This window comes from Tyto alba, unplaced genomic scaffold, assembly GCF_018691265.1.
Source record: "Tyto alba isolate M040663 unplaced genomic scaffold, T.alba_DEE_v4.0 Super-Scaffold_2, whole genome shotgun sequence".
Classification (NCBI taxonomy): Eukaryota; Metazoa; Chordata; class Aves; order Strigiformes; family Tytonidae; genus Tyto; species Tyto alba.
This window is the reverse complement of record NW_024881282.1, coordinates 58,619,246-58,644,093: the sequence shown is the minus strand read 5'-3', so window position 1 is coordinate 58,644,093 and position 24,848 is coordinate 58,619,246. Positions and strand designations below refer to the sequence as shown.

Genomic DNA, 24,848 nt, shown 5'->3' with positions numbered 1-24,848 from the left:
CTAGAATGAATAGAAGGCCAGGTTGTTACCTCCTTCTAATGGAGAGGATGTCAAAATTCAATTTATAGGATATTTATGCCTATAGCAGGTGTCAGTGGTGCCAGTCCTGAACAACCAGTAGGATAAAAGCTACAACAGTAGCTATAGCTACTTAAAATGAAACTAATACACATAATAGATGAAAAAAGTAGAATCAAAACTGAGGCATGTTTTCCTGCCTACCAGCTCACTGACCGCATGAGCTGAACACTGACAGTTAGTGTACTGAACAGTTATACTGAACAGAACCCTAATATATAATACTGAAAGTTTTAAATAGTAATAGGGCAAAGAGGTGAGGGATAGAAGTGAAAAGATAGCTGGAAACTGATAAATACATGTTAAATAAATGCTCATCTCATTCTTCTTTACACTGTTGTATTTCTTCCCTTCTTTTTATGATCAACTATAAAAGCTACCTCATTCCACAGTCACTGTTACAAAAAAATTGAATATAGTGTTGCAAAAATTAATATAGTAAATGTCTGATCTTTAGTGGAAGTTTCTATTCCTTTGCTTGTGCATAAACTGACTGCAAAAAGGCAACAACCATTTTGAAGAGTTCAAAAAAGTTTTGACCAGCTGTACATAAGCAAGACATTTTATTTTTGTCTTACTGGCAAATTTACTGAAATTATGGAACAAAAGCCACATTCTTTCATAAACTTAATGTCAATTAATACGTCTGAGAGAACTGGATCTTTTTAGATCTAGTGCTTTAAAACCCATTAAAATGTTTTTTAGCTATTACATACATGCTCCTAAAGGAAGGAATTTCATCCTGCAGGAATATTTAGTGGCTTTTTGGTGTGTGCTGAGAAAAATCAGAGGTGATACACTGTTCTGTTTGCTGGGAAACAGTTTCAAAATAGTAAACCAGCAATTTCATAGCAGAGAGTCTGCAAGAACAACAAGGAAGAGAAATTTCCATACTCTCTAGATATAAGCTGTATACTTATAAGAGTTCAGTGTTTATGCTAATTCTTTCATTCTAGCCAAAAATGAATATCTTCCAATTAAGAGTTCATGGAATCACACTTATTGTAATTATTGAGTAATAACCACGTAGTGCTTACTCAAAGAAGATATCAAATCCCAGTCAGAGTGCAGAGCATTTCATAAGTGGGAAGAAGGTATACAATTACATCTCAATAATTGTATGACTTTCTTGCACCTGCCAAGACCATTCTATTTCAGGACTAACATGTTTTACATATACAGATTGCCTGTCCTATGCTATAAATGTCTATAAATTTGTGGTGGCTGTCCCGAAGTTTCAAAGGTTATTCAAGAATGCTATAAACAAATGTCTACATTTAAAATGTAAACTTGAAATAGCTAAAATAACCTAAAAGTAATGATAGGTTTTCCTTTCATCAAACTCTACACTGTCCATATGCAAAGTAGTATCAAATTAGCAACACATTTGTTGCTAATGATTGTAATTTAAAATTTTTTTCCTATTTCTGCAAGAGATTTTAAACACTAATCTGTTCCAAAGAGAGCAGAAATGAACAACAGTGGCAAGTTAACAAGATGATCAAAACGTCTGCAACAAGGAATTTGATTTTTTCACAAGAGATTGGTCAATATTTTGAAGATAGGTAGTAGTTGTATAGTAAGGTCCATGCTGGCAAACAGAATGAGAATATACTCAAACTACTGCAGGTATGATATAAATAGAGGTATTCATATCTGTGTGAAGAGCTTCCTTGGCTTCGATTACAAAACCTGTTTGGTCAAATAGCTAATTCATACTAAATCAATGTTATATCTAATTTCTTTTTTATCAGAGAATAGTATTCCAAATTATTTGGGAGCAGGTTGTGGAGAATTTAATATATTCATTTCACTAAGGCATGGGGGGGGGGGGGGGTGTAAAATTATGTAAAATAATAATCAGAACTCCTTAGAGTGGCCCATTACAATGCCTACCATTTAAGCACTGATCCAGTCAAGGTCCAGCCAGTCACTGGAAAGATCTGTATTATCCTCTGGTCTGTTTGAGCAGAATAAACATTCATATTTCAGAAGCTGGGAGAGACATCTTTCCCTGAACACTGATGTAACTCTCCTAGAGTTTTCTTCATACATTTGACAAAGCGTAATGACATTTGGTTTTTAGATTCTTGTAGCCATTCAGGTCTGACAGATGTGGTTGGCCTTGCAGGAATCCTTTACCTGTACCACATTTAGTAAATGTAGCAGCTGTTACAAAGTTAAGGAATTAATTGTTTTTAGATAATGCAGAGTGTCTACTAGTTCTATCTAACCATACATTGCATTTTACATAGTGAATAGTCTCTGTTTTCTACTTAATCTCTTTTTGTGTGTATCTCTGTCCTGAATTTTTTTTAATTGTTTTTGACTGACTGTTCTTGAATTTAAGTTTTAGTGAGATCTCAGAGCCAGCCTTGGGGATTTAGGAGAACTGGATAGCTGCCTGCCATTGAAGGAAGCTGAAGTATTCTGAATGAAGGGAGCTTAGATGATTTCTGTGGTAGAATATCGCACCTGGAGGCTGTGCCCTTAGCTATTACAGATGTATTATTTGTACCACAGCAGCATTTAGAGCAGGACTCCAGTCAGGATCTTGGCAATCTCCCTGTGCTTGGTGACATGGAAAAGCTTCACAAGAGATGTTCCCTGCCTCAAGATTTTTTATAGTTTAATTTCAGACTGTATACACAAACTGAGAGGGAAAAGAAGCAGCAAAGTGCAATTATTGACCTAGTTGAAGTTACTCATGCAACTGTTATCTTACCACTTCAGATACCATCACTGTTATCCCACAGTCTGTGGGATGATACGTAGCTCCATGATGGACTTGTTTCTTTATCCTTTTAGAACAGTCCCTTTACCCTGCTGCATAGAGGTTGGTTTACAGAAGGTCAGCTAAGGTTTCTCCTGAGATCTGAGTCACTTCTGTCCCAAACCTCTGGCACAAAAGATGTGCCTGAGCTAACTGCTTACCAGTCCTTGGCTGCTGGAGTTGCCAGGGAGGGCAGCCAGGTCATTTTAGAGAAGTCACTTTAAGCTACAGTAAAGAATTAATCTTGTATTTTGGAGAAACCAGTTGAAAAATAATGTAAAATTGTTTTCCTTTCTCTTCCTGGGATTCCTTCTTCAAAACTAGCTCATCTGGCTACTTTTAGGGATATAATCTGCACTGCTTTTTTTTTTTTTTTTTTATGGCATTTGTGATTATGATGACTAAAACACTGTAAAAAAAATCCATTGCACTTAATAATGACAAAGTTAAAATGAACAAAACCAGCATTATGGGTCCACAGGTATCTATCTGCCATATATTGTTGTATTTTGGTATTAATTTCTACATGGCTAATAATAATAATAATAATAATAATAATAATAATGATGATGATAATAATAATAATTTATTGTAGTGAAAAAAACATTTTTCCCCCCCTCCTTTTTTTAAACTAGATCTGGATCCCTTTCCACCTGAGGAACGCTATGAGGTTAAGGTGCGAGAAGGTGTTGGAGCAGTGCTTCTTTGTGAGCCCCCTTATCACTACCCAGGTAATTCAGCTCAAAGTGCTTAATTTTCAAATGCTTAAGAGTAGAAGAGAAATTAATATCTCTTTTTAAAAGTTTCCTTTAAGTTTACTTAAACAGTAACTTTTATACAGCTTGAGAATCACTGTTTAGGTTAGGTTTTACATTTTGTATATATGCTTGTAGTTGACCATATATAAAGGATATTGTTGAATTTGCAAAGAGGTTTTGACACTACAAATAAAATTAGTCAGACTAATCTGGACAATGGAGGGGGGACTTGGCCTACCATTCAAAAGACCTGAGTACATGTCACTGTGCCATCCCAGACATTCTGCTGGCTTGGACAGGGTCCAGCTTCAGTCCCCCTAAGGATATCACCTCAACAGAAATGATCATGGTTTCCTGTTAAAATCATGGAACATCAGTAGGCACCCCCAGAAAATCAGAGATGAGGTGATCTATACTATGGAAATACCTTTGTCTCATCATTAGTTACTGAAGACCTCTGCAGGGATTATGTCCGTAAACTCAGGCATCTGGAGTTTCATTGTGAGGGCTGAATTTGGCTGTTAGCATCTCTTTTACCTTATAAAATAGGATAATGTTTTAGTTTTCATACTCTGTGTCTAAGTATTGCAAGGAACTGAAGAACCAAGTCATCTATATCACTAGTTAAAATATGCTAAGATTTTGTCTAAATTGGAAGACTAGTGTGGCCTTCCCAGCTTCTCAGTTGCTGGAGGTCAAGACCCAGCTGCCCATCTCCTCCCACCCTCTCCAGTTCCTGTGATAAAGCTCCAAAGGGAGCTGGGCGCACTGTAGCTGGGTCCCCAGTAATCTGCACTGGCAGCAGTACCCCAATGTTCAGTGTAGACAGGTATGAGCTGTTTACTGAGATGTATATTATCTCTCACATAGCTGCTTCTCCTGTAGAAAAGATCTATGAGCTAGAAATTGGAGTGAAGTAATTTCTATACAGACAGTATTCCATGGCTTAAGTAGCTGATAGTATTGGTTTTTAATATTGACTAGAAAATATTTTCTTCCAGATGATCTCAGTTATCGCTGGCTTCTAAATGAGTTCCCAGTATTCATTGCTTTGGACAAACGACGATTTGTGTCACAGACGAATGGCAATCTCTACATTGCAAATGTAGAAGCATCAGATAAGGGCAATTATTCGTGTTTTGTGTCCAGCCCTTCAATAACGAAGAGTGTATTCAGTAAATTTATTCCACTTATTCCACAGTCTGACCGTAAGTATTAATTGGAAACACTATATACATGCAGCGTTCTAACTGTTTGTATTTTAATTTTGCTCATTCATAACTACTTTCAGCTCTATGGGGAGTGTTATATGGCAAGTTATAATGACTACTGCACAATGTTATTTAGTTTTCCAGATACAGAGGTCCAAATCATTCCCATCCATAATGAAAACTCTTTGAAGGAAATCTCCCCAGATTCATTCACAAATTTCCTTTTATATCATTGAGAACAGAGTTCTTATCCCCAGAGTCCCCATCCCTTTTATGTGATAAACCTCTGTACTCATCCCAAAATCTTTAATATCTTTTCTGGTATTGGCATTGGTTCAAACGGGTATGACTGTAAAGCAGAAACTTTATGTAGAAGTTGATAAACAGCTTCAGTAATTAATTTTTTTTCCCAGGAAATCCCCCATGAAAATGTAAAATCCTTTTCCCCTTCTGAAATTTCCTATCCAACGGTGGCCTAAGGACTTTGTGTCTCATGGCCAATCCCTTAAGACACCTATGTGGCTTTGTGTTACTAGATCATTCTCTGCCATTTCTTCATGAAAACTGCATGTTTTCCAAATGGTAACCAAGTTCCCTTTTGCCACTTCAGACTGTCAGTCACTAGAGTCTCATAAGCTGGTCATCAAGATTTCAGTGACCCTTTTATCTAAAAGTTTCCCATATTACAGTGAAGAACTGTGATTGAATTTGGGTAATTACAAATGAGTGATTTTGTCCAAACTTTTCATGGCCAATACTCACACTGACATCTTCATCTAGAAGAACTGCAAGAGGAGTCCTACAATGATCACCAGTAGGTAGATTTGATTACATTTGCATCTCTGTGCCCTCATTAAGCTGTAGGTTTGCTGACTCTGGCTCTTTAATACCCTTACTAAGGTAATGCTGAGCTTAAATTGACAATAATTCAAAATATTCCATCCAGTAAAAGAATTTGTGGAAAATAGAGACTCAGGTTTTTGTCTACCCACACACAGTACATCATCACACTTCAGATGCAAGTAGATGAGTTTCTGTTAAAGCATTATGCTGGAAAAAATGTTAGGCATTACTGTCCAGAGAAGGATAACTAGTTGCTGAGTAAAACAATTCTGCCTCACTATTAAAAGTTCAGTGCTAAATCAGACTTCATGGATGACCAGGCTATTTATTCACTGTAAAAGAAGAGTTTTGTCTGGAATTTTAAGAATGGTTTTCTTGAACTGTGGAAGTTTTAATAGCTGTATTCCTTTCTGATGTGTCTTTTCTGAGAATCTCTTTTTTCATGTTAGGTGCAAAAGTATATCCTGCTGATATCAAGGTGAAGTTCAAGGACACGTATGCTCTCCTGGGGCAAAACGTTACACTCGAGTGTTTTGCTCTTGGGAAGTAAGTGTGTTTTAAAGTTATTGTAGAGCACTGTTTGCTTTCATTCAGGGGAATGAAAATACATGTTTCATCATCAAACACTTTTTTGTAGTCTGCAATTTAGCAACCAGTTCTTGAACATGCTGATTTGTACTTCACTGTATCTTTTCAAGTCCGGTTCCTGAACTCAGATGGAGTAAATACCTTGAACCCATGCCAGCCACTGCTGAGATAAGCATGTCTGGTGCAGTTCTTAAGATCTTCAATATTCAGTATGAAGATGAAGGACTTTATGAGTGTGAAGCTGAAAACTATAAAGGAAAAGATAAACATCAAGCAAGAATTTATGTACAAGGTAGTTAGAACAATTCTTCATAATCTATGTTGCTTTTACTTATGTCGGAAATATCTGTGTTTTCACACTTGATGTCAGTGCTGACTCAAAGCATCATCCTGACACCCTGCTGTTCAAGTTAATAGAGCAAAATCAAAGCGCATGCACTGAATGCCAGGCATAACATTTGTGTATTAATTGAACAACTACTCAGTTTAGTTATAATAACTGTATATGCACCTTGACAGTAATGTGTGTTAGTGTTAATATAATTATGCATAATGGAAATTAAATAAATTTAGAGTACTTGAAGTGAAAGAACTTCCAGGAAGAAAAAGAGACCATTACGTTTGCTATGCTTTCTTGTTTTCTCATTTTGTTTGTCTTTTCTAACTGTCTTAGCTCTCTCTCTTATTAGCTACGCTCAATTATTTATTCCTCTAGCCTCTGTCCCTCCCCTTCATGCATTTGGTTAAATGAAGGAACCAAAAAATGGTGTCTTACTGCTCATAGTGGAATCATCCCAAGTAACTTGACTCCTTGACTGAGACTTATGCCACAAAACTGTGGCATGAAGAGGTCATACATAACATTCTGAACTACCTTCAGAAGATTTCTGTCTCTTTTCATTGACTGTACAGAACATCTGAGTTAAGATCCTCAGTTAAGTGCTTGAACTTCAGTGGGATAAATTTAAAATTGGTGTGGGATGGTTATTGCTGCTTGTAATGAGTAAAGCTAATCAATAGGTTTGTTTGCTTAGCAAAAGCAAAAATTCTGGGGCATTTTCAGTATTAATTTCTTAAATACCTTCTCTGGACCAAGAAAATACATTCTTGGAGACCCTTTCAGTACATACGTGATTTTGCACAATCTCGTGTCATTTAGCTATAATTTTTATGTTGTTACTGAGTAATGTCCACATTGTATAATCTACAGATCATCTTCAATTAATTTTTTCTTGTGCTGGTACATTGCCGAGTTGTTGTCATTGTTCAGTGTTGCCTGTTAAGTATCATGGAAAAAGCAGTGGAGTTAATATAATACTAATTAAATATGTATCAGCTATATTTATAAGGCATCATGTTTTTTATTCTTCAGCCTCTCCTGAGTGGGTAGAACATATCAATGACACAGAGAAGGATATAGGCAGCGACCTATACTGGCCTTGTGTAGCTACGGGCAAGCCTATTCCAACAATTAGGTGGTTGAAGAATGGTGCCTCGGTGAGTATATTGCCATAGATAGTGTAGAATTGATTGGTTAGCTGATGAAAATGATTTTCTGAAGTATGCATTATTAAAAGGTTAAAAGAAAATAAATTATAATGATACAAATATTTGCTGATTCTACTTGCATTAGACATTAAAATCTATTTTTTAAAGTTTTATCTCAATCTTCAGTTTTGAAATGCATTTCTTCAGGTTATTTAATATTCAGCTCTGAGTTATGAACTTGTCTTCAACCACATGTTTGGGAGGTGGATATCCCTTTTTCTCTATGCCTTTTTAAGTAAATGCTGGTTTCATCTCTTTGGATAAAAAATTAATCTATTAGCTTCTCTAAAAATAATCCTTTTGACCACATTATACATGAGTGTCTCTTTGAAAATGTAAGACAAAGTGCAGTCAGTGGAGACAAGAGAAGAAAGAATAATTTTTAAATTATCAGTAGTGTTCCTATATCATGTACTTTTTCACATTTTTTTCTAGTCACAGAATATTGCGAAATTCCATTATCTGGGGTGATGTGAAGTTTAAATGAGTACTATTTTGATAATTTAAGTTTATTGCATTGGATAGTTTGTTTAAACAAAGTAGATTTTCTGTCTAGGCATTTCAGTAACGTTTTTAATATCTATTGCTTATGTTATATGATGAGCCATTAAATAACAAAGAAAATAGAACAGGGCACAATGTGATGCTGCATCTGTTGACTTGTGGTGACACTGTGGTGTTCTGTTGGCAGGCAAACAGAAAAAGACAATGAGACAGCATTGTTTTGGCTGTGTATCTTAAGAAAAATGTGGGAGGTTGGAGGGAGATATCACCATCTGCCATGTGGAGGTGGCTTAAACCAGAAAAACCAACAGTTTTCTAGCTTCAGTAGTTATTACAAACAAGCAATTTAGCAAGCGAGTTCCTTGACAGTCTCCACTGAACTTGGCTTTCACTGACAAAATCTGCATACTGGATGGCAAAAAGCAGTGTGTAATTCTTCAGCAGTACCCCAGAAGATTATTCTATGTCTTAATATTATGAGATGATATCCAAATGGAAAAGAGCAAAAATATTTAAATTGCCTTGAGAATACAGCTTGTTTCTAAATCATATAATTTTTCATTAGTTATTTCACTGAGAACAAAACAAAGGTTTCTTGTAGAAAATCTGATTTAAATGATTTTCAGTAAAACAGTGCAGGAAATATGAATCCTTTAATCTATTCTTTTTTCAGATAAATAGTATTTTTCTAATCTTCCACTACTCAGTGCACTCCAGTTGACTCATATACAAGGTTTAAAACTTTTCAGCTTGTTTTTCACAAGAAAACAGCATTTATTAACATAATCTTTCAAAAATTAATTTTAAAAATATCCCACTGCACTTTGTGCATTTTTATACACAGTATTTTAGAAATAGATCAAGTACTTTATTTTGATTTGCTACATTTTATTTTTATATTAAAACAAAGTAATAAAAAAGTTTATACTATCTCCCAGAGGAATCTTCTGAAAAACTCCTACCTCACTGCAGCTTGCTTTGACCTTTTACTGTTTTAAAACAATGTACATACAGTGTAACATACTGAACATTGAGCATGTCAAAACAAAGCTTATGTGCATAAAATTACTTTCATTTCTTGTTTCTTGTTTCTGAATCAGTAGTGTTTACGTTGGTATGGTAACTGGATTTTAAAAAAGGTGAACACATTGTCACAAAGACTGATATATAACATGGATAAAATAAAATCTCATAAGTGACTGAATGTTGTGTGAGGGACTTTTCTGAACACAGTCACTAAAAAAAAAAAAGAGAGAAGAAATGTGGATGAGTGTGAATTCTTCAGCATACATAGTCTATATGAATCTTGTTTTATTAATTTTGTGTTTTAGTTCCGGAAAGGTGAACTAAGAATGCAAAGTCTGAGCTTTGACGATGCCGGCATGTACCAATGTATAGCAGAAAACACGCATGGAATTATTTATGCAAATGCTGAACTGAAGATTGTGGGTCAGTGGGATTATTTGCTCTATTTACTATTTCAGGTTTGAGTAAGACAGCAGTTGTGTATGCAAACATTGTTTGGTAACAGATTCCTGTGAGAATAAAGCCAAGAACCCTCACTGAATTTAGGTGAGGTGAGGTTTATTTGAGTTCCCTAGCTGGATTTTGGCAACGACTTGAGGAATCAAGTTACTAATTTATGGGGAATATTTGCCATATTATTTCTGGTGTTTGCTTGATGCTGTTACCCATCAGAGGAACTCGTAGTGCAGAAATTATATGAAGCATATAGAGTTGCTGACTACCCTCTCAAGCTTGCAAAACTGGTTGAGAGGTGTTTCCTTTTTTGCTTACCTATGCTCACTCCTCTGTGGGGCAAAATCTGCTTATTTAGAAACCACGTCATCAGTCACCAGGCCTTTGAAGCTCTTCCACTTCACTCTCCCCTTTGCTTTTGCCTTCTACAACCCATTCAGACCAGCTGCAATGTTTGTGTGTAATATAGCTGTCCCATGGATATAGATACTACTCCTTTGTGTTTTCCTAAGGAGCACCCTGTTGAAAGTCTGCCTTTCAGATCCAGAGTGCTCAGGCTTAAAAGAATTTCTTACATTTTTACTGATGTCATTACAGCAGGAGTACTGGCTGTATGACATTGCTTTCCTAGATTTCCCTACGGTAGTTACCTCAGGTTCTTTCCATCTCACACTTGCCTTCAGACTATTCTTGACTTCCCCAACCCATTGCACAACAATACTTCAACCTTCACTTTTCTTCCGTTACTATGTACTCGCTACCAGCCTGGATTACTTAGAAACAAGCACTTTTTATATGCACAATTTCAAAAATCAGGGTTAGTAATATGTTTATCAGAATTTTTCTCAGTACCGCTGTAATTAACTAACAGCCTATTTCCTCAAGCTGTGCACTCGCTGGCATGATTAACAGTGCTGGTACACTGAGATGCAAAATAATTAAAAGCTTTTTTTCTTTTACTTCATTACAAATAAAAAGGAAATTAGTAAACAAAAGTCTGACCTCAGATACATAAGTGTGGTGCTCACTGTAGTCCTGTCTCATTACTCTTGTACATCTGAGAGTGCACCTAAGGCCAGTCGGCCAAATAGAAAAATACAAAGAGGAAGAAGGCACAAGCTTACATTTACTAGACAGGGGGTTAAAACCACCAAAAAGTAAATCCAACTATTATTTGAAAGTGTGATTGAGCAAGCAACTTTTTACAGAAATCGTTCTTCAGGAATATAAATTTTATTAGGACTGATCAAAAGGCCTTTGAAAGGGAGGAATTGATTTCTGGGGACTTTGATCTTGTTAGATTAAATTTAGATGGAGGCTCAGAAGTCAACAGAAAGAAACCTCTGGTGTAACACATCATAGAACTCCATAATGATTTTTTCTGTTTCTTTTAGGTCACCATTTACTTCTCACCACATCTCTCTATCATTAGTATTTTTCTCACTGGACTGAGTAATGGACACTTGTATACAATTCAATAGTTCTGTCATTTACCTTCATGTTTCAAACAAATAATATTCTGCAGAAAAATCACTAAACAGCAGTACTTGTATTAATTTTTGCTTTCAGCTTCACCTCCTACTTTTGAACTGAATCCTATGAAGAAGAAAATCCTAGCAGCTAAAGGGGGCCGTGTAATCATTGAATGCAAGCCTAAAGCTGCTCCTAAGCCAAAATTCTCATGGAGCAAAGGAACAGAATTGCTTGTAAATGGGAGCCGGTTAGTATTGACTGTTAGTGAACACCGTGAGTCTTAAAGACATCTGTCTTACGTTTCTATTTATCCTTTAGGCTAGTTCTCACTTTTGCAGATTTCAGGGGCAGGAGAATGTGTCATTTCAGGAAAACAGTATGCCAAAATGTTACTAGCAGTGTGGGTCCAAATATCTAGCCAGGTATCCAACTTTAACCAGTCTGTTTGGTGCTGTTCATATTTCAGAATTGAATTGGATCACAAAACACTAAGAAAAATATTTAAATGACTACAAATGAATAAAAGTACACTCTCTTGCTCCAGAAACATGAAGCATCTAATCATGCCACAGCCTATTTAAATATTTTTTACTACAGAAGTGTTTATAAATGCAGTAGTTAGATATGAGCTTCCAAGTGATGTTTGTGGTGTGTCCTTTCACTTACGACAATTCTACTGTAAGTATTGCTTGCTAATATAAAAACCTAATTTCCCTTTATGTATTTTTTGCACTTTTAATAGCATACGTATCTGGGATGATGGGAGCCTGGAAATTATCAATATCACAAAGCTGGATGAAGGTCACTATACCTGTTTTGCAGAAAATAATCGAGGAAAAGCTAATAGCACTGGTGTTCTAGAAATGACAGGTAAACCTCTAAATTACATTAGTTTCTTTCAGGTAGAATCCCTTCATTCAAAATCACTAATTTTTGTTCTAGTATTATACTACTTTTTCAAGCCATTTTATATCTTTTCTTTCTAACTTAATTGCTCATTAAACAATAAATTGATGCTTTCAAAGTATATTGCTCAGTAGAAACTCTGTATGTTTGCATATTGTATCTAAATTTTCAGGGTTGATTTTTCCATAAGAGATTATTAAATCTGATCCATTAAATTGACATATTTTGATGAATTCACTCAATTTGGTAGCTTAGTGCTCAGGTTAAGGTGTAATTCTGGAGCTGTGACTCAGACAGGGAAGTGGGACTCTTACTGACCTTCCTTAGTTTTTCTATTCTTTCTTTTATTTTTTTTGGTGGAGTAAGTAAGTCTGAGAGAGCATTACAGTTAAAAAAACATGCATTAAATTTGTGAGATAGTGGCATATAGCCATGTGATTGCACTATTAAATTATCTTCCTTTATGGGTATTAATATTTACTGATTGAATACTGATATCCTCAATTGTGTATTTTAAATCTGAAGTAAAATAAAAAAAGAGCTGTAGAATACAGACAGGGAAGATGATGTTCATGAACAGCTTTGTCTATCAAGTATCACTGATAGTAGAAGAGTCATTTATCAAATACATTTTTTAATGTCTGCTCCAGAAATCATGCTGGATGTGACAGCTCAATGCCACAATATTGATGTACTAATGTAAGAATTTATCTGTATAATCAGATCATATAAAAGCATTTTTCTGGCTAATTTATACCAAATTTGTTGTACCAAATGAATTGTAAGACTTTATTTTGATTAATCAGATTTGTTTAATGTTTGGAGTTACTTCTATCATCTTCCACAGTTTTGTATGTCTTAATATTACCCTCAGGCATTTAATTATTTTAAAAGGTTATGTAAATAAATATCCAGTCATATCATACCATCTAAAATCATGAAGAATATTTGCATACTCAGTCTCCACAGTGAAACACTTAAACCTTATGTGTATAAACCTTATAAACTACTCATAAAGAATTTTAAAATTTTTGAGAATTCTGATTCATCTAAAAAGGAAAACCAAAAATCTAAGACATCTCCCTTTCATCACAGCAGATCACAGAAGGATCACAGAAGGATCAGATTACATATTTAAAAATTATTTTCACGTTGTGGACAATGATGAGGGTTGACAAAGAATGCTTTGAAAATGGTATTCCCAAGCACATTGTGTGGCCCATAAAACTTCTCAGGCATTGCACGTAACTACAGGAAATTAAAAAGTTAAATCTGAAGCTGACAGGCACTATAAAGTCTGATGGCTTTTACCACATGCTGTTTGTTCACTGCCACTGGACCACTCTTTCCACAGCTTCTCAGACTGGTAGAGTACTTTATGTAAACATTTAGAACACTGTGAGATGCTCCATTCTGCAAAAAACAGTAGTTGTGCCATTCTCATAGTCTCAGTGTTAAGTAGGTTTTAGATTACTAAAGTAGGATCCAGGGGAAGGTTTCTCGCCAAGGCAGATGGACAAGAAATGTTGGCTTTATTGAGAATTTTTTGCTCCTCTGTGTATGGTGGGGTGTAGTGTGCTCCTTGAAGCATGCTCAAACCTAGGTCTTAACCTAGCAGCAATAGATCTTTTCTTATGGCTATTGTCTTCCAGGGTTTAGTACCCCACTCCCACTCTCATACTGGTGGGAAAGAGATTATATGTCATGGCATAAGGAAGACGCTCTGTGGCTTTTTGTTTTATGATCATATTTGAAAGAAAAGGAGCAGGTGTCAGTGATCCAGTGGGTCCCTTCCAGTGTTGCTAATTTGCCGTATGAGTGTGATGCATGTATCAAGATGTCTAGCAAGTATCATGACAGCTCAGCCTTTTTTTTTGTTTCTGTAATAAGAAGAGACACTGCTGGGGGATATATGTTTTTTTTTCTTTTGTTGTATTATTTTCTCTTCCTTTTCACGTGTAACTATTTACATAGTTGGGCATGCATCCATTATATTGTTTCTCAGTAGATAAATTAAGATCTTAGTCCCTGCAATGGTCTAATGGAATCTGACTCAGCCTGACAACTGAGTAGAACTTCCCATTTGTTAGAGACAGGTTTTCAAACATAAGAAACACTATAATTGAAACAAGAAATGCAACACAAGTCACATAAGATTCATCATCTGTCTTCTTTCTACCTGAGATATAGTCCATGAATAAAAATAGCTTTAAATAGTCAGTAATGGGATTCAGAGACTGAAGCACAGACATTTTCAAAGGACAGCTAAATAAAAGTTAGGCATTTCAGTTGTAAAAGGTTTCATTTGTTCTCTTTAGTTTGGTCCTTTGAAATGTAGCTGCATGAATAACATGTAAACTAGAGTTTGAGGGAACAGTTTAATGTATAATCAAACTGTTATGAAGCTGAGCTTACATTTGGATAAACATTCACTTATTGTAATTTTCCATGTTTGCTGTTAACTTCACAGAAGCTACAAGGATTACTTTAGCTCCGTTGAATGTTGATGTCACCGTTGGAGAGAATGCTACCATGCAATGCATTGCATCCCATGATCCCACATTAGACCTGACATTTATTTGGTCTCTAAATGGCTTTGTAATAGATTTTGAGAAAGAGCACGAACATTATGAAAGGAATGTTATGGTAAGATACTATAGATCTTTATTTAATCCACGAAAGCCTAGTTTTCTTTATTGTGAATAGCTGTCTTTTCTGTAATACTTTTTCTGTTGTGTTGGTTCAGGTCTAGAAAGATGCAGTAGACTAAGAACATAAAATTACAATTTAGACACCTTACAGATATGAAGACACTTGCAGGTAGATACCTGAAATCAGATATCTAAATTGATGTATTTTGGTACATCAGTTAAATCCCACTCTGATTAGTACTGAATATAGCTGGTAAGTAGGTAGTCTGATTGTAAACAGGGTGCAAATTATCTTGAAAAACGGTGCATATGCATTCACTTCTACTTACCCATGTTTTTCGCATCAACATTTCTGGGATTTGGCACAAGACTGGGCCAGATGGTGGGTAGGAGTCAAACAGTCTGTAAACACTGAGCGAAAAGAGTTTGTGTGAAGGCTAAACAAGTTAATACAAAGACACTCATTTTGGCACATAAAAAGAAGAATCATAGATCTTTCATGCTTGCATGTATGGTTATATTTTTGCAGTCTTCTATCAGGCTTATTCAATATTAATACCTCGAGTAGAAATCCCTTTTGGTTATGTCTCATCACATGCTAATTTACCTAGTATTCAACAACAACCTCAGAGTCGTTGCCCGCATGTGTATATGTTTATTCTGTTGTTCTGGGTTTAAATGATACACAAATCCTCAAATTTAGATACCTTTTTTTTTGTGCTCCCAAGAGGAACTGTGGATGTGGAGAGGAAAGGTTGCTAATGGAGCCTGTAGTATCCAGGAACGCCAGGGCCCGTGTTCAATTTCAGCTCCGAGTTCAAAAGGATGTAACAGTGCCTCCTGAAGAGTCTTTCTCCTAGGCTGGCAATATTAGTTGATCTGCCATGAACCAAGAGATCCTTTTCCTCTCTTTCTTTTTCAATGTCAGTTTTTGTCCATGTGAGAAGATGTTTCAAGCATAACTATTCTACTCTGATTTGAAACAAACCAGTCCTTTGAGGAGTCAGAGTTACCTAAGCCTACTCATTTGCTGAGTTGTAAATGTCCCTAGGAAGTCACACTGCTCTCTTTCAGTGAGAGAACAAGTCCATGTCCAACAAGCCAGTAGAAGTATGCTAAGACCAGCTGAAACACAATGAAGCTCAAATAAATAAAGCCCTTTCTGCAATAAACCTCCCGAAATTCTACATCCAAACTTAGTAGCAGAGTACTAAGCAGTTTACAATGTATTTTGTGTTGCCTCAGGAATTGCAAAATATGTAGATCCACACTAGTACACTAGCATCATTCAAAACATTTCCTGCATGTGGCTATTAAGCAATGCTTTTGATAGATTTATATTTACACTTTGGTACTAATCAGTGCATAGGAATACATTGAGAAAATTTGAATCACCTCCTAATGGCATTAGTTTGTCCTTAGATAAAGGCCAAAATGAGTCTGAGTGTCAGTCAGAATAAGATCTTAAAGAGTAAAGCCCCATTAAATGTATTCCTTGTAAAAGAGCAAATAAAACCATTCTGGTTTTGTCAAATTTTATGTAGTTGATTGTTTTGAGCTACCTGACAGAAGTCACACAAAGAAATTGTGTTCCATGCAACAGGAAATCAGGCTGAAAGTGTTGATGAATAAGTGATTTTGGTGTGGATGGAAGGTAAAAATGCCTTTACTAGAGGACTTTGTAATGCAAGACCATGTAAGGCAAGAGAAAGGAACCTGAACTTTCCCTATCTGTTGGTCATATGTTGAACAAAAGTTTTTATGTCATTGACGTACACTCTTGGGTTTTCCTCTTAATAACGAAAATAGAAGGAAATTGGATTTTTTTCTTTTAGGGGAAATTAATTCTGAAATGAAATTCAAATTTTAGGGTACTTTCTAGGAAAGCACTTCAGGTGAACAAATCTGGGGCCAAATAAGAGCCTCGGCAACCGTGTAAGGTGTAACTCTCTGTGAAGATTGACTTAATATTTAGGTTCCCAGCCACCTGTTTCATCTTCCAGGTAGACAGTGGTCCTGGATTTCCTGTTCCCAAATTCTGATTAACTCCACAATATTTTAGACACTTTATTGAAGCGCTTGATTTAAAAACCAAATTAGTCTATCTTTGCTAGGCTAGTTTGGTCTCTAGAGACCTTCTATGATATTCAGAGAGAGAGGTGGTTTACTTCATGTGGGTGTTGGATCTTGTGCTGGAAGTTTTCCTCTTTCAATAGGTTACAGAGATGGATACTCCATAGGATGCAGAAGTAGCTGAAGAGCAACTAACTCTTAATTCACTTAGACAGTTAAAGTTAAGTAGGTTAGATCCAAACAACAATTAATTTATTTGTCAGTGTGCAAAACTCCATCCTCCTGAAGGATATTTCTTTGTTTGTTGTGTTCCTTTTGCATGTGATCAATACAGGTAGAAATTATTTTAGCAGAGGAAGCTTCTTGTTTTACATTCCTAAGCCTTATTTCTGGGGTTCCAAATGCAAAGCAAGTGCAGATATTCTCTGTTCCTCTTCCACAGGCACCTCAATCTTCATCAGTTAGGACAGAGGGGACAGTAGGATTGAGTTTGGAGTCTGGAATTGCAATTTGTAATTATTTGGCGATTCAGCACTTAAATAATAACAAATGCAGAATATTTAACAAATTCAACGAATCCAACAAAGGTTTATATGGGATGTAATTAAGAGGAATAGGCACTTTCAGTACTTCTGTTTCGTTCATGTGTTATTGTATTCCTACATTAAGGGGTTTTTTTTCCTTCCTGTGTGAGCAAAGGGATTTTCTCCTGCTTACTGCTTCCATCTGTGGCAATTCTGAACTCAAGTCACTGGGTGGCAGGTTTGCTCAGGCTTTCTCAGAATCAAAAGGGTGAGCTGTTGTGCATTTGACAGCAGCAGCCCTAAATGCTGGGCTTGAAGCAGTGGAGTCCCATGCTGTCATCTAACCCTTCAAAACATGAAAGAAAAAAATATCATGAATATTAAAATTACTGGATATATGATGCATGCTCTCAGTGCTATGATTTCCTGTTGATGAAAGATCCTCATCTGTCTTCTTGACAATATCTCTATTAACTTCTGTGACAGTGGAGATTAACATGCTGAAACTTGACACAGGCACAGTATTTCAGTACTCAAAATAATACTAATATCGTTGTCACGTACATTTAATGGAATGCTAATGAGATTCATGTAAATACCTGCATAAGTCTTTCTTTAAATGGAAGCTTTGGTATCTCCATCATTTGCTGAAGGCAAAGCTAATTTGCATTACATTAGTACTAAAATGCATTCATCAAAAGAATATTTGTCAGTGGTGTTTTGATTTCCTATGACAATGATATTTAAAATGAAATATGTATTAATTGGTTAACTTTCGAAGAGTCATATGGAGTCTTTGAAATCTTACTATTAAATTATTTGCTTTTGACTTTATGTATGGTTGTTCCTCTGATTATTTGATTGAGGAACTAAACATTACTGCATCCTTTCAGGTCCCAGAGAGATATAGTACTTCAAGTAATCTGAAAAACTCTAATGTTCAGTCATTTGCTATTTATGGATCTGCTTTTTGTCATGCATAATTAAAGATTGAAAAGCTTACTTTTAATATACATTTTAAAAATACATAGTATACAAATAAGTATATTATTTTAAATTTATTATTAAAAATTCTGTTTAATACTTGAAGGTGTGTAACTATTTTTTTGATACTTTTGGAGCCAGACTAGTCCATTAGTACGGATAGTCAGGAAGAGAAGCTCCATAATAATAACTGATTCAAGGCAGAAACTTGTACATACACTTTGGAAGAGTCCAAATGTAGACTGTAACAGTCTTAGTCACATATAGCCATGCATACATTTTAAAATACTTTCCATACCATCAATATTCTTTTATTTGCTACATTGTTTACAAGTTGTTTTAAACAATTCAGTGAACCTGAAACCCTGATATTTTTCTCACCATATTCTCTTTAATAAAGTAAATTGCCGTATAAATGTTCAGGAACTTGGTTTGCTTACAAATAACTTTCTTTTGTAATAATTAAAAGAAAGAGGAAGTGGTGATGGAAAAATAGAATAAGGCCGAGCAATATGTTTTGACATAGAGACAGTTGACTTGTTGCTTGCTCCTGTTTTCTCTAATTAGCAGTGAGATTATCAAAAGAACATAAGGAAAAACTGTATTTGAGTACTTGATACCCTTTCACACCTACGAAAATGCAGGCCTGTATCACCCTGTCAAGTAATATCCAGATCATTTAAAGTACCTTACTGAAGTGGTTTGTAAATTCTGTTCTTGGCATCTAGTATGTTTTTTTACATCCCACAGAAGGTACTATTCTTATTTTTACCTCAGATAGTTTCAAGACTTCATGCTGCTTTGTGATCATAATTTATCAAAAAAAGCATTCCATGGAGCCCCACTCAAGATTTTGAGTTCCTCTCTCCTCTGCAAAAAAAAAAAAAAAAAAAACAGCAAAAATCAGAATTCCAAAATGGTAGATGCAAAATTGGAGTGACCAAGACTGTTTATAAGATCAATTTGCAGCTTGTTGCCTTTTTTTGTTTGTTTGTTTGTTTGTTTTTTGTTTGTTTGTTTGTTTGTTTTTTTAAAGGTAAATGGTATTTTTTTTAATGGTGAGAATTTTGGAATTCTCTTCAAATTTTTTGCATGTCAAAGATTCTTGGTTTCTGTTGTGTGAGACTTTTGTTATTAAATTTACACCTTGCCTTTAAAAAATATTGAAAAGTAGAAAACAATTGTTCTGTCTCTGCTGTAAAAGGAGAAGAATCAAAGATGCATGCCCTCAAACCCTCTGCTGAACTCAGTGATAGGATTAAGATGATTAATGTTTGAAGCATCTGACACATGAGGAAGGTGGGATTATGTAGCTTCCAGAAGGGAAAGCTCAGGAGTATGGTGTTACCATGTGTAGTTACACAGTGAGAGAGAACTAAGGAAGATGGGGCCAGACTCATTAGCACCTAGTGAGTGGACAAGAGGCAATGGGCAGCAACTGAAAAACAGGAAATTCCAATTAAACATAAGGAAAACGTTTTCACTGTGAAAGTGGTCGTGGTCAGACACTGGAACAGGTTGCCTGGAGAGGCTATAGAGTCTCCATGTATCAAGTTGTTCAAAATGCTTGAACTGAAGAAGGCTCTGAGCAACCCATTCCAGTCAACACTACTTTGAACAGGGAGGTTGGACAAGACATGTCAGAGACCCTTTCGGACTTCAACTATTGTGTGATTATTGTGTGTGTATAGTTGTGTAAAAAGTATAGTGAAATGAAGTGTATCAAAGATGGTATTGAGTGTTGAAAGCATATGGCAGCAGTATTTTGCCTAGCATTTATATGCTGGTGGATAGTTATTTGTCTAATGTGATATCAGCACTGTTCACCACAAGCAGTAGCTCCGCTGTTTGAAATCAGGAGCAAAGCTTGGTACCAGCAAGAATGAGGACATTTTAGAAAGTATGTAGTGGAACTTTATGCTTTGTTCTTTTTAACTTTCATCAAAATAGGAATTTTAACACTGAGAATTGGCAAATCATTTAGTTGTAATATTTAGGAATTATTTACCTTACCAGCAGCTTTAATGATGGAACTTTTTTACAGAATTGCCAAGGAATCTTTCCCAGGAATTTCACAGGACAAGAAAGGTGTCTTTGTTAATGCTGGACATTGTATAGCATTGCACCCAACTAAAATGCTCTGACAGAATGAAAAGCATTGTTCAAGATGGTGCTGACACACCTCGGTGTCATGACTGCTACTGAGCAGGAATTGAGACCTGCTGAATCCACAGTGTACTTTCCAGTGTTCATAGGCTCAGGGACAATGGCACAAAGACTACCAAACATTTTCATAACAGAACTTGCAGGGCTCACGGCTCAGCCTCTATTTAGCTTTGAAGTCACTTTTGAATCCAAGTTGTCTGTGTGTAGCTTGTTCTGGTGTCCCTGCAACCATCATACAGTTCACCTTCAATAGTGTCAACTTCACTGTATTCTTAAAAGCTTTTTTTCTCCCTTATGCAAATATTATTCATCTTACTTTATCCTCTCCAAAGCATAGAAAGCTTTGCAGTTGTCTAGGACCACATTCATAATATTCAGGAGATGCATGGTCAGAGAGCTACTTTAAATTAAAATAAATCACACATGAAAGGGCCTGTTTCTTTGCTTTGACTGTAAAAGATGGTTAGTTCAGATACAAAAATCCACGCTACAGATGTCTAAAATAGGTGAGATGAATTCTAGATTGGAGACAGCATTTGCTAAAAAGGAAAGTTCTCCAAAACAGCTGTTTTTGTAAACCACAGAGAATAAGTTGGACTATAAAAATCCTATTAGAGTAGTATAGCTTAATACCTGCTTTCTTGGTCTTTGTAAATTACTATAATTTTCAGTTCCTTGGTTGGCCATGGTTCACAAAGGTGTTTTACTGCATGCTCCTGCTTCAACAGTTGCTGAGTGGACCCTTAGTTTTATTGTATGAATATCTCCTTGCACATTCCACAGTTTTCTGCAGCAGAAAAGATACAAAGATTTTAATTTTAATATTTCTTTACTGGTAATCTTCCTTGCAGAGTGTGGAGTCTAGCTACAGCTATATGACAGGAAATCAATAGAAATTTCAGGAGGAGAACTGAAGAATTAGAGAAAAATGTTTAGATAAGAAAGCTCAGCTACCCACTGACAGGGAAGAAGAGGCTGTGTATGGATTGGAATAAAACCTGGGAGACAGTGTTATAGTGAACCCATTCAGTACAATTTGTTGAATATATTGAGGGGACAGGTGATTGTTCATGAAGCATGGCCAACCAAATCAGCTGAGATACTGCTTTTTCTAAAAGAGTTGCAGGGCTTTCCAAAGGCACTGTCTCCATACATCGCTTTCACAGCCTTGATGTATTAGGGAGACACTTTAGACATGAGTGAGTTGGAAGTCACATGTTTTGGCTAGGTTTGGGGTGAAATTTAGTAGGCCTAATAGTAACGTAGTGAGCATGGAATGAGATGGATGGAGTCAGTGGTTAAGAGCAAGGAGGGGAAGGAAAGCAGAAGACGTATAGCTGAGGGTGAAGCCAACGAGCAGTTAGCTCTGACAGAAGTCTTTGAGGAAACCTATTATTAATCCACAGTGATATTTCCAGCACAAAAACATCTAGTCTGTTTAGAGGATCAAGATATGCCAACTTCTGTGCTAGAATTAAAAAAATACACTGCAAAATCAGTTGACTGTAACTTTATGTGCTCATGAGATTTCACAAACTACCAAAATGCATGCACCATCACTAGATAGGTAGCAGGAGCTGAGAAAGCCAGGTGTGAGCACTACTCAGAGAAATGTAGTTTGCAGTGTATTGTAAATTTTCATCATGAGACATGAAGTTGTGAGCTATGAGTGTAAGTGAACAAATACCTAGTCTTTTTCTGCTGTTGGAAATCAAATAACAGGGCATATTACCACAGGGATGCTGGTACAGAGCACAGTGCCCTCAGGCATTCACAGCGGTATGCTGAATGGGAAGAATAATATATTTGTTGGAAATATTTCCCAGTCCACATTTCAGGGGTAGAATTAGCACTATACTTCCTTTACATATAAATATAGTTCGCTAAAGGAGGAGATTCTTCAGTGGGAATGACTCTGTCATCATTATCTTGCTGGGTTTTTTATTTGTCCGTAACTTTCATGCCAGCCATGTCTTATAAAACAAATTGAGATAATCTCTCCTGTGAATAGGATTGAGACAATAGAGCTGTACTGGTGGTGTTGTCCCCATGTCGTCTCTGATCTCAATATCAGGAAAACAGCTATAATCACATTTACATTAACATTCATCAACAGCTGTTGGATTGTCTGTTCTACTTGTATCTACCACATAGCAGAACCTCTACTGGCAGGAACAAAACAGTTCATGTGAACTCACTTAGAGTTAATAATTTTAGGTACAGATAATAGGAAAAGATGTTTTAAATTATTGCTAGCCTTAGTAAAGCTGATCTTGTCACAAAGAATTACATCTTTTCCACATTACTTCTTATCACTTCTCTTATCATCTTACCTGCACTCTGTATTAAGCACTTCTGAAGCTCAGGTGTCTAATTTTCAAACCTGAATAAAAAAAAAGACTCTTGTCTCTGCTTACCAGGTTCTTCTATTTCTGCCAACTTAGCCCTTACAAAGGGCTTGTTAGCTTCATACTAATGTAAATTCCTTTATTGTCTCTGAGGTCCCAATAGAAGTGGATACTCTTTTCAGTCAGAAGACTAGATTCCTGTAAACTATTTTTGATCACAAAGGGGCATGTTCTGATGGTTTTCAGTAATTTAGTGCACTGGCAAAGGTGATAGTCAAAAGAAAACAGTGAATCTCAGAAATAGGTCATAGAACGCTATTTTTGACATCACTATTAAAGCTTAATTATAGGGCTCATATGATGAAAGTCTTTGCTTGAAACTTCGTAAATAACTGAGTGGTGAACCACAGATACCCTTGGAACATCCCTGAGTACTGCTATCACTATTTCCAGTCTGTGATTCAGTTTTCTCTGAGTGAAGAAAGGCATTTTTAAACTTAGGCAAGCTGAGGTTTTTGAATGAAAACATACAGTGCATTCATATCTAATTTGTGGACAGAATTTGCTGATGCCCATGATCTTTATTTGCTTTGTAAGCTCTTCTTTTACCACCAAGAACTTAGACTTCTTCTGAGGTATGGAGAGCTTCATCACCAACTGGATAAAACCTTGCTCTACAGGAGACCTGAATCAACAGGATACAATTCCATATCTATGGGTTGTTGGTTTTAAAATTATATCACATTTTCCCATCTGTTTTTCATCATTTAGATTTTAAGACCAAGTTCCCATATGGGAAATTAATGTTAGAGCAAGTATATGGGCACATCATTAATAAACATAATAAAGTATTTTAATGAAAGTGCTAACATAGGAATTAATGAGTAATAAGATTATTAAGAATTTGTAACCATTTGTTACTGAAGTATTAATATGATTATGAGAATTCTAAGTTTATGCAGTTTTTCTAGAACTTATTGCTTTCCCCAACCCTTGCTTATGTTTATTTGCAGATCAAAGTGCAAGCAATGATTAGAGATTCACAGGTGGTGTGGTTCTTTCTAGGATGACATTTAGTGTTAATAAACTAAAGGTTTATACACAGCACTCAAATAGAGAACTGTTTGTCTCTTTTATTAAAACCATAACCAATAAGAACAAAACAGAAAAAAACAAACAAGCAAACAAAAAAAACCCCACACAAACAGGAGCTGACAACTCAAGGAGTTTGGGCTTCTGCAGCTTCTTTGTTGTAATTTTTTGGAGGGCAGAGGAGCAAGTAGCTGCCTTCTCTGCTCCCATAGAAATACTGACACTCCCACTGATTTTTCTTCCTGAAAGCCGTTGACAACGTTATTTAGCCCACTGTAGACAAAAAAGGTTTACATGTGGTTAGTCATTACATGTGGTTAGTCAGGCAGCCAGCCAGTGTTCACTTATGAGGTAATCCCCACAGATTTTCAAAGGATGCTGCTCTTGAAGGCCGTCCCCCTGGAGTTCTCAACTTGGGGGGCACCTGCACAGAAATGCCACTGTCCCAGACTGACATCATCTCTGTATCCTGTGTGCGTTTTCACAAATTAAATAATTAAAAGCCCTGTCATATTAGTCTTGAGTGAAAATTGTGGAAAAAAAAAAATATATATATATACCTGGACATAATTTAATAATAGCTAAAAGAGAAATGGTGAGAAATATATCAAGAGTATTGGGTTGTTCACTGATCCAGCTAATCTGTTTGATCAATGCTAACAGCACTTGTGTCACTCAAAAATTGAAAAGGTGCAGTGTAACCAGCATTTCCCTCTGACCCTGTGAGGCAAACAGCTGAAATATTGCTAGATGGAATTAAGCAGTTTCTTTCATGTGTGTTTGATTCTCCTTTTATCCAATCAATGGTTTACCTCAGTAATTTCTTAAAGATGTAAATTCTTATGTTGG

At 36.0% G+C, this 24,848-nt stretch overlaps 1 protein-coding gene across 1 annotated transcript in view; it reads left to right on the top strand.

Moving 5' to 3' along the window:
- Positions 1–24,848, top strand: part of CNTN1 (contactin 1) — a 261,654-nt gene that overhangs the window by 183,883 nt on the left and 52,923 nt on the right. Inside the window, exons 7-15 of the mRNA XM_032999800.2 lie at positions 3,487–3,582; positions 4,611–4,817; positions 6,113–6,209; positions 6,362–6,543; positions 7,624–7,748; positions 9,635–9,752; positions 11,352–11,502; positions 11,998–12,125; positions 14,632–14,807. Coding sequence (XP_032855691.1) covers positions 3,487–3,582; positions 4,611–4,817; positions 6,113–6,209; positions 6,362–6,543; positions 7,624–7,748; positions 9,635–9,752; positions 11,352–11,502; positions 11,998–12,125; positions 14,632–14,807 — 1,280 coding nt within the window. The remainder of the gene's footprint in view (positions 1–3,486; positions 3,583–4,610; positions 4,818–6,112; positions 6,210–6,361; positions 6,544–7,623; positions 7,749–9,634; positions 9,753–11,351; positions 11,503–11,997; positions 12,126–14,631; positions 14,808–24,848) is intronic.